The sequence below is a fragment of the Metopolophium dirhodum genome, chromosome 3 (assembly GCF_019925205.1).
Source record: "Metopolophium dirhodum isolate CAU chromosome 3, ASM1992520v1, whole genome shotgun sequence".
Classification (NCBI taxonomy): domain Eukaryota; kingdom Metazoa; phylum Arthropoda; class Insecta; order Hemiptera; family Aphididae; genus Metopolophium; species Metopolophium dirhodum.
This window is the reverse complement of record NC_083562.1, coordinates 37,352,856-37,363,265: the sequence shown is the minus strand read 5'-3', so window position 1 is coordinate 37,363,265 and position 10,410 is coordinate 37,352,856. Positions and strand designations below refer to the sequence as shown.

General features: G+C 28.5%; 1 protein-coding gene across 2 annotated transcripts; it reads right to left on the bottom strand.

Moving 5' to 3' along the window:
• Positions 1–6,783: 6,783 nt before the first annotated feature.
• On the bottom strand, positions 6,784–10,008 carry LOC132941770 (cytoplasmic 60S subunit biogenesis factor ZNF622). 2 transcript variants are annotated; one of them, XM_061009929.1, is made up of 5 exons: positions 9,920–10,008; positions 8,398–9,098; positions 8,146–8,329; positions 7,913–8,029; positions 6,784–7,005 (listed from the first exon to the last, which is right to left on the bottom strand). In XM_061009929.1, exons 2-5 carry the CDS (start codon positions 9,092–9,094, stop codon positions 6,894–6,896), a joined length of 1,110 nt encoding a protein of 369 aa, XP_060865912.1. In that variant the 5' UTR covers positions 9,095–9,098; positions 9,920–10,008; the 3' UTR covers positions 6,784–6,893. The 2 variants fall into 2 exon arrangements, with proteins under 2 accessions (XP_060865912.1, XP_060865911.1); XM_061009928.1 differs by having other exon boundaries at positions 9,769–9,970.
• Positions 10,009–10,410: the final 402 nt, after the last annotated feature.

Sequence of the window (10,410 nt, the reverse complement as noted above, 5' to 3'; positions counted from 1 at the left end):
GTTAACCTTGTGGTTATATTGCATTTATAAACGTAATATCTACGTGACTACGTCTTTAAAATAAAATATATTAAATGTTGACAAATGTTGCAAAATATACCTATTATACACAATACAGTAGGTAGATAGGTATTTAATTCATAATTATAAAATATGCTTAAATAAAAAACAAAATATTTTGCTTCGTGTTTTTAAATAATTGATACAATTTATGGTTTTCTTAGTGTTATTCTATACAATATATATTATATTATATTAAATAATAATAATAGTATTTAATATTTAAAATTGTAGGAATCTAGTATAGTGACCGTATATTATGTTAGTTAGTATCATACCAAATAATTGTATACAACAGTCAACAATCGAACTAAAGTAAAATGGAAAGTATATAGGTACTTTTAACTTAATTTTTCCCAAAAATAGTTGACATTTAACTTAAAATGAACAATTTCATATTATTAAATAAATGCATAACTGTAGAAAAGTTTAAAATTTCCTAGAGGACCATCTGTAGACCAGCTGTTTTGATGCCTATCCTGGCTACTACCAACGACATACGACTTACCCATATCATATCTACACTCTACGCATTATATATTTTATATAGGTAGTATCCATAATATTATACTATAGCTAGGCAATGCATCATTTCCAATTAAACAATATTATTGGCATAGTCCGATACTCCGATAGTAGTATGGGTATAGTATAGCCAGCTGCGCTGTGCGGGTACGTGGGTATTATGGCCTTATGGTATAGCCGGTATAGGTATTGATGGTAAACAAGGTCTTACACAATGTTTGAAATGTTATTCTTAATTCCCTACGCAAGTGCCTACTAGAACAATATTTATTTTAATTAATATAAAAAACGTAGGTGGAAAAAAACATAATTGTAGTAAAACTAATAGGTAGGCACCTATAATAAATTAAGTACCTACAATTTAGTTTCGCGGAACACTGTTATATACGTGCAATTTTGTATTTTCTCGTTATCACATAATAAATAATAGTTACGTATTATAACTTAAATTATAAATTATGTTAATTATAATTGTGAATAAGGATTAGTGATTGCCGCTTGGTGTTGTGGAAAAAAGGGGAACATTTGTAGGATGTTTTTAGTTTTAATTATTATTGTGATGCACTGACGCACTTTTATTTATTAACATAATATATTATTATAAAATAAGTATTAAGTACAAAAACACAGTATAAAAAGAAAGTAACAAAATATATTAAATAATAACATAGTATTAACACTATATTATATAGGTACTTAAGTATACAATTTGAATGAAATTATTGCGAAACCTTATAAATATTAAATATAATTTAAATTTTTGTGTAAAAACTCGTAAAGATGACATAGTCGGAACTAATGGGGGCATGGGATCTCCCGGGTTAAGCCATTCTCAAAATATTAATAATTAGCTTCCCCCAATGTTTTTCATGTCTTTTCTAATATTTTTTTATTTTTTTTATGACTTGATTTGCTATTGAGTACCTGTTGATACGTTAATAGTTATACAATGTGTGATATACTGATATAAATGTATACTTATATTTATATAACTAATTTATAGTAATTTACTAATGAGACAATATAACGTGTCAAATCATCGATGCGAACTTCAGTCTTCAATGGTTCAAAATCGTTTCAACTATCATTTTTTTATCATCAATATTTAAACACATTTACCAAACAGAAATAATCATGAATACGTTATTAAAAAAATAATAAATAACTAAAAAATTCGAAAATTTTCAAAACCCAACAATAATAGCTTAAAATCGTGTAAATATTTTGAAAATTTCATTGTAATAGGTACAGATGTATAATTTTATTAAGACGTAAAATATTAATTATATTATACATATACCTATTTATATGAGCTATTTTTTAGGAATGTAATAATTCGGAATACCAATGAAACTAAAACATAATATTTTAGTATTATTTATTTATAATTTATATGCTTACCTATGTAATGTTTTTTTATTTTTTAACAAAAGTATAGTTACAATTTATGTAATATTATTTTATACAATAGGTACCTAAGTAAATTTGGTATAGTTTAAAATATACAACAACGTGAAAAACGTGAGGAGAGAGGCCCACTTGTGTGGAAACCCCCATAAGTAATATAGATACTATATTATAGCATTATAGCCATACAATATGTTAGTATAAGCTAAATTTATTTTTTTTTAAAAATGTAAACTTTATATATACCTATTTATTTTTGCCAATTAATTTATTGTAATATTTATTTATCTATTTTTGTTTCTTTCTTTAATGTTCATTTTATGTATTATTATCAAGGACTTATAGGTCCGTTAAATTATTTATAAATAAATAAATATATATATTTAAACATTATTACTCATTAATTATAACATCTCTAACTCGAATGTGTATTGATTTAAATGACAAAAAGCTCTTATAGTTTAATATTTTACTAGAAATGGATTGTTCATTGAACTGATTCAAAATTTTAGATAGAACGGAACCTAACCCAAAGAAAAGTGGTTTCTCGCAAAACCGAAGACAATACAATATAATATAAATATATAATAATATTATATTATAGGCCATCATTCATTATAATCATCATACATATTAGTATATTTATATGCATGGATTACCTACATATATACATATTATATAAGTTTATGACACCATATTACGTCCATCGGGTGCTACCATTGAGTATACATAGATAGTATATTATCCTACCCAATGGTACTACCCATATTTTAATATCATATAAATATAACATAATATTACAGTATTAGGTACACATACAAGTATCGGTACCCAGTAAAATATAGTATCCAATAGAATAATAATTTAATGCGGTCCGGAAAACGTTCCGTCTCGATAGGGCCGCTTATTACACGCGTGCTTGGTGCGAGCGTAATTATTATGTAACGCGCTGGTGCATTTTATTATTAAACTCGATTCATAATAATATTAACATGTAACGACCAAATTGTGCGATAATATTATGCGGTTATGCAAATATCGAATACCGCCTACCTACGCTCGCAGTCGGCGCACATACCGCAGTAATATTATGAGCGTTGTCGTTATAATAATATTATAGCCGTCACTCGTCGTCACCTACTTGTTAGTCGTTGTGTGGGTGGTGGGGTGGTATTATAGGTGTGACCGACCGCGAGTGGTGTGGCGTAAACACGTAACAGCGGAATGTCGATCGCGGCGTGGAAGAGAACGACTGACTACTATCCGACGACGGTTGGACAAAAACAATTATTCAACGGCGAGCTTACATAACAAATACATATAAATATACATTATTTAATAATAATAGGCAATATCTAAATAAACAATTAAGAGTATTCGTGAACAATATGTCGATGTACCAATCCTTAGATAAACATGTATACTTAGCTCTTCAAAACCTTTTTTTTTTCTGGATAAAATAGATTTTTTACAATCTGTAATATTTATATACAATACTACAATAAGTAAATTTGATAGCTGATATACCTAAGGTACATAACATGAAATGGCGTGAGGAGGCTGGAGGGAAGCCCAACAGTGTGGATACCCTCTGACTTGGGGTAGATCTCTACAAGACTTACCTATTCGATAATGATAAAGAAAAAAGTTTCACAACAACAGCGTTAAAACCGTTTGACAATAGTTATTGTGAATGGAAATTGATAAATCATCCCTATAATTTTACTTATATTAATTATAATATATTAATATTAACAATGAAGGTAATAAAGTTAGGATTATTCTTTGTATGCTGACGGCATTTAGTACATCATCAAATATAACAACATCACAAGAATTCAAGAACATTATAATATTGTTTTTATAGCTTCAGTTTCAGTTGGTAATCAAACTGGTTTTAAATTTTGAGCAGAACCGGTGGGTTTACAATCATGAATTATTATTATGTGTTGTTATTTTTTTTGTTCGCTTGTTACGAATTGAGTGAGTATGACGTCATTTTTAGGAACAATTAAAGCTTATTTTGAATCTTCAACTTTAAGGGTCACTTGATACTTTCAGCAGAACATTGGATCGTTTGTACCTTAGAGTTTGGATGATTAAAAGTAAACCTTTCAGTACTTTTTTAAACAATCAGAAAAAACGGAACTTTTATATTTTATTTTAACAAAATCATATTTTGTTTTGTAATTTTAGAATGAATAACTGTGTAGAGTGTAGACTTGAGATTTTCCCCATATTTTCATAATAGCATTTTCTTAACATATATAGTATTCAAAATGTCTTGGCCTTTTTTGTATGATATTTATATGGACATTTGATATTTTCAACTTTTTTTAGTACAATCTATTTCGATTTATGTATAATGCATAGATATAATATATAATAGAAGAAACTCTGAGGTAGTGAGAACAACAATATCATCGACACAAGAACACTGTGGACTGTGGAGCATTGGCTTAAGCCTACTCTTAATAAAGTTTTTTTTTTTATAGCAATATAATGTATAGCAATATAAAAATACTGTAAATATATAGTCACAATTTGTTTATACTTATTTAGTCATTTAAAGTTTAAACTTGACGATATTGGAAAGATATTTAACGCGATCACTACAGATGACTCCTTAAACAGCCATTTCTACATTTATTTTCTATTACCTACCTATAATACTAGTTATTACCTACCTAGTTTTATTTCAGTCTGCAGACGTCAGCGTTAGGTTTTAATCTTTTTTTCTTCGCCAGCGTTGTTCAGTGATTATTACTATAGGTCTGTACCTATATATTATGTGTGTGTGAAATTTATATCGCAATTTTTTTATTTTTAGGCCTAGACTAATAGGCATGTAAAAATACATGATTTAAATAATTCAAAATTTGAACTTTTACCAACACTAGTATTTTATCTTAAGGCTTACCAAAATACCAAATCTCGTTTGTAGAAGTCCAAACTACAAAAATCATTCGGGGTTTGACCAAACTCTTTCCTGTATCCTAGATTTTACTGAAATCTAATGTCCGAAAGATTTACCAGTAAATCCTAGATTTCACGCACGGTATTCGTACTTTTACCGTAACATATATTTTACAAATTGATGCGTAACGAGTGTTTTAAAATAAAAAAATATTTTCCGTAAGGATTTAAAACTTTTTTTCACTTCATATTTATATATTGTAATTGTATATTACTAATTATATAACATACGCGAGTATGTTCTCGAACATTCTCGTAGACCGCCATCCGCCATGTACGATGTACATAATAATTAATGTTACAATTTACAAAACTACATTAGTATATTAAATAAAAAACCAATCACTATGCCAGACAGCTACTTTTGATAGTGAACACACATATAAATCAGAGTGACAACAAATACACAATAATATTATGTCGATATCCCAAACATAATATCATATTATGCAGAAATAACTAAAAATAACGTGTTTAAATTAATAAGTAAAAATGTGGACAAGTGGCGGGTATATTGCTCTGCTGTGCTATTTAAACAGACATATAGTATAATAATATGTTGAATCTTGAGTGGGTCACTGTAATAAGTGTAATTACTAATTAATATGTTAAATTATCATTGCACCTATACGAAAAACGATTCTGAGCGAAGATGGTCTATCAGCATAGGCGTAGCGTGAGTGCGTGATAAATTTATATAACCTAACCTAACCTTTTTTCTTTTAGGGCGCTACAGTCTACTATGTTTCTGGTACACAACATAATATTATATTCTAAAAATTTAGGTAAATAAAAAAAAATTACGAAATGAGGGGGGGGGCTTAACAAAATTCCAGTGGGGCAATAACCTCCTAATTACCCCCCCTCCCACATTCTATGCTGATATAATATTAAATATACTATGATGATACCTATACTATTTTTTTTATAGTTTATTTTATGATATATTATTGCTAATAATTAATAAAGTATAGGTAATTTATTTTACTATTATAGTAATAAAATAGGTTGAATACACATTACATTTGAAAATGTCATAAATCATAATTGTGTGTATAAAATATAATATTTAATTGATTCTTAATTTGAACAGAATATAGATAATATTGATTTGTACATTGTATACTAACATCAATAATTATAATATTATAGTATTCGCAAGAGTATTCTTCACTCTCAGTAACTCGGTGATCATCCACCCCCAAGTAAAATATAATTGCATAAGTAAAATCCTAGTGCTTTAATCAAAAAAAAAAAATGTATAGTGTGATGATACCCGAAAGGTTATGCATTTTAATTACACACAAATTAAACATACAATGAATACCTACTTAATTTAATCATACAGATTAAACATTATAATTTTTAGTAGGTAATCTATGCCAGGGGTGGCAAACAGGTCAATCACAATATGTGTTCAAGTTGAACGCAACTCCCTTTCACATTATCTTCATTTTTTTCCGATAAATAATCAAATATATTAAAATAAGTACTGTGTAAAACTGTGAAATTAAACATTATTGATACTTATTTATATTCTAAATAAATGAAATGTAACATGCATGTATATAAAATATATTTTTATTTATTGACAACCTTGTTTTTTTTTTTCAATCGCGACAAACTGGAAAAACTCAGTTGATCACAAGTATGTTAAGGTTGGCCCCCCTGATCTACGCTACATGACTTTCGTCCAGTTATCATAGTATGTTTTGTCTTGAACATTTATTAAATACTGAAAGTTTACTCTTAAATATGTCTACCAAAGCATTTAAATGGAAGGGTATAAACAATTAAATTAAATTAAAGCTATAATAATTAATTGTGGTTAATTTATTTAAAAATTAGCATATAAAAATAATATTTTAATGCTATTTATAAAAAACCAACTTCTATTAAGTATTTTGAAAAATATAAAATCAAATCTAAAAATTGACTTGCTGGCGGAAATGCTTTTGGAACTTGTTGGCTTTAACTCCTAATTGCATGTACATTTTTGTTTGGACTTGCTTCATAACTTTCAAATCTCTGGCTTTCCTGTAAAAACATATAAATATAATTTTATGAAATAAATTGAAACCAATTGTAATGTCTTAAAATTTAGGAGAATATTCCCTAAACTAGTTGAGAAATAGAATGTCAAATTATAGTCTAAATTGCGGTACCTATTTTTCTACCTCACCACTGTGTTCCATACAAACAATGTGGCACTGTGGTTTATATGTCACCATAATTACACCAAACAGTTGAAAATATTTAACTACTTTACTGTATGGCTAAGTATAGGTTAAGTATAAATTAATTTGGAAAATAAAAATATAATTTTTAATATATCATTACTTTTAAGTTACACACAGAAAGCAAAAATTGTATCATTAGTTTTATTTAAAACTGTAATCATGATTTTCTTATTAATGTATAAGACTAATAATTGAAAAATATATATTTATTATTTTGTTAAAATATACTGCAGTTGGCTGTGTTTTTAGGAAAAATATAAAGTTTAGTTAATGATAGTATATTCTGACTTTGGCGACTAGTTAATGTATGCCAAGTTAATTGCCAACATTGATGCGTGTGTCACGAATGAGTATAATTTATAAATTGTATTGGGATTTATTTTTAATAGGTGAATATTAACGGCCATCATTAACAAGTCAACTATACTTAAACCTAAGTAATTTTTATTATTTCAAAAATTGTTTGTTCTAATAAAAATTATTATTTTTAAGTTCATTGATATTTTAGTTGAAAAACAAATATTAAAAATTGCTTTAATTGACATATAATAAATAAGTTAATAAATATAAATCAGTCTAAAATAACGAAAAAAACTAGTTTTATCAGGCAATCCAGGTTCTAAATACAATATTTTTTGTATTATGACAGTAGTTAAAATTGCCTTTATTTGACTAGCTGTATTTTAATTGAAATCAATTTTTACCTAGCAGCAGCAGCAGGGAAAGTTCCTGTCCATCCAATATGTCTGTAATGATTGATTACTTTGTTCAGCTTTGTTTCCTTCATGGCTTCCCAATCGTGATTTGGATTCAAATTTTGCCTAAAATAAATGAATAATAATTTATTTTATTTTATCAATATTCTATAAAAAAGACTAATATATGGTGATATATATTGATCAACATGTGAACATTTATTTTATTCCCTTATCTGTACCTGTAGTATCGCATTAATGATCGTTTTCCAATTCTAGCTCCAGAAGGAAGAATTAATTGAGAGGTAACATCTTCTATAATACGATAATCATCTACAGGTGTGTCTGCTGGATAACTCGATGAATAGTCATAAAAGTCTGAGTATTCAAGTAATGCTTCACCTTCATGAATCATTTTAGTATGACCTAAAATTATTTAAAATAAAATTGTATTATTTGCCTTGTTATAAGACCTTATTATTTTGCAAAAGTACCTTTATCAATCATGTGTGCTTGTGCAGACTCTATCGAATGGAAATTTTTTCCAGAATCATTACACCATAAGCACATAAATCCTTGACATACCTTTTCGCCTAAATATACCAATAATCCTTTCATATCAACCAGATACTCAACATCAGGTATGAAAAATGAATGAACGTCAGACATGTGTTTAATATTTTGCAATAAGTTTTCACTGCCCTGAGGGCAGAATAAACATATATTGTTGACTATGGGATTGTTTTCGCTGACTACTTCACCCCATTCTTCATCATCATCTACATCCTCATACTCATCATCACTCTCTTCAACAGGTTTATTTTCAACTGGTTTAACTATTTTCTTGGCAGCTGGTATACCAATATCTTTATGTTCATTGTCTGATTGCAACGCTAAAGTTTTATGCTGTTTAGAAGATAAGTGGCTATCGAAGGACTTTTGCGAATTATAGGATTTCCTACAAATGGTGCAATAAATCGAGCTCTTAGCATTTTCTTCATTTTCCTTGATCTGTTGACTCAGTATTCTGGATTCAAATGTGGGACGGTCAACAGGAAGAAGATTAATGATTTTTCTTTTCAGATTATAACGATGCCAGTCTGTTTTATAGTGTACACGATGTGCATCACCAGTTTCAAACACAATTTGACATGTAACACATGTCAATGCCCCTTGGTACGGGGAACTCATTTTTCTAAAAACAAAAAAATTAACAATCATAAATAGTTCAAATACATTAGGTATAACGCAATAAAAAAAAATTATGTTGTTTAAAACAAGTTTTGAAGTACTAATATAATACTGTGCTAACTGTTTAATAATATAGTCAAAGGCACTGTATTAACAATTTAGACACAAGCACGTAGATTTAATCAAATATTCTAAAGATATAAAATTTAAAAAAAGTAAATTAGGGTCATCTATTTCATTAATATTTTTACGTGACATAAGATCATACTTCCATTAACAGAAGCCTTATACAGTTGACCAATATGTAATTTTGGAATTATAAGTGTACCTAGGTACTAATAGTTATACCGACAGTGACAACAGGTCATTGGAAAAAAATTATTTGGTCACAGTCCTCCTTTGTAATTACCTATGGGCTATAGAACATCAAGATTTTAACACATAAAAATGTATAAGAACTAAGAAGTATTTAATACTTATTATCTACGATTAAGACATTAAAACAGATGACGGATGTCGAGCTTTTGTTCATCCGACCTACATTGAGCACGTCCATTAGTGCTATTATACAGGAAACGTTAAAAAATAATATATTCTTCTAATAATTATTGACAATTTGTGTTGGACGCGAGCGTTTCCAAGCAGGAGTCTGAACACGATCAAGAATCACTTACTTCAGTAATTAATTAACAGACGTTCAGCGATGTACAACGATAAATTAGATAATTAAAACTTTATCAACAATATTATAAGTAAAGCTCACGAATCCAATTATAAACTTATGATACGTCAATATAAGCATACAAGTCGATAGGCACAACCTACCTTAATGGCTTAATAATTCTACACGTGAAAAACTTATAAGTAATTATTACTATATTCAATATATTGACTAATGTTATCACAAAGTGCAAAGCCAGTTAACCAATAGATAACAGTATAAGAACCGAACTCGATCTGAAAAAAATACGTACACAGTAACACCAATATCGAAAAGAAGAGAAAGACTGACATTTCGTTTCCGTACAGCCTGCAACTACAGCTGTCGTATCGTCGATGAAAGAAACCCGCGAAATACACGCGTGTTTTTTTATACCAAAACTAAAGATATATAACTCAAGTATGTCTTGGTTCGTGACTAAAATATTATATTGTTAGCCCCCACGAAATAAGTACCTCTTGCAGTAAGTTTGTCAATATTATACGGGCCCTGAGCCTGGACCCGGCCCTGGCCACCGGCATTGTTGATATTTTAAGTACTCAGTGTCTCTGCAAAAGTATATTTCGACTTATGATTGATGCATTTTTTAAGACTA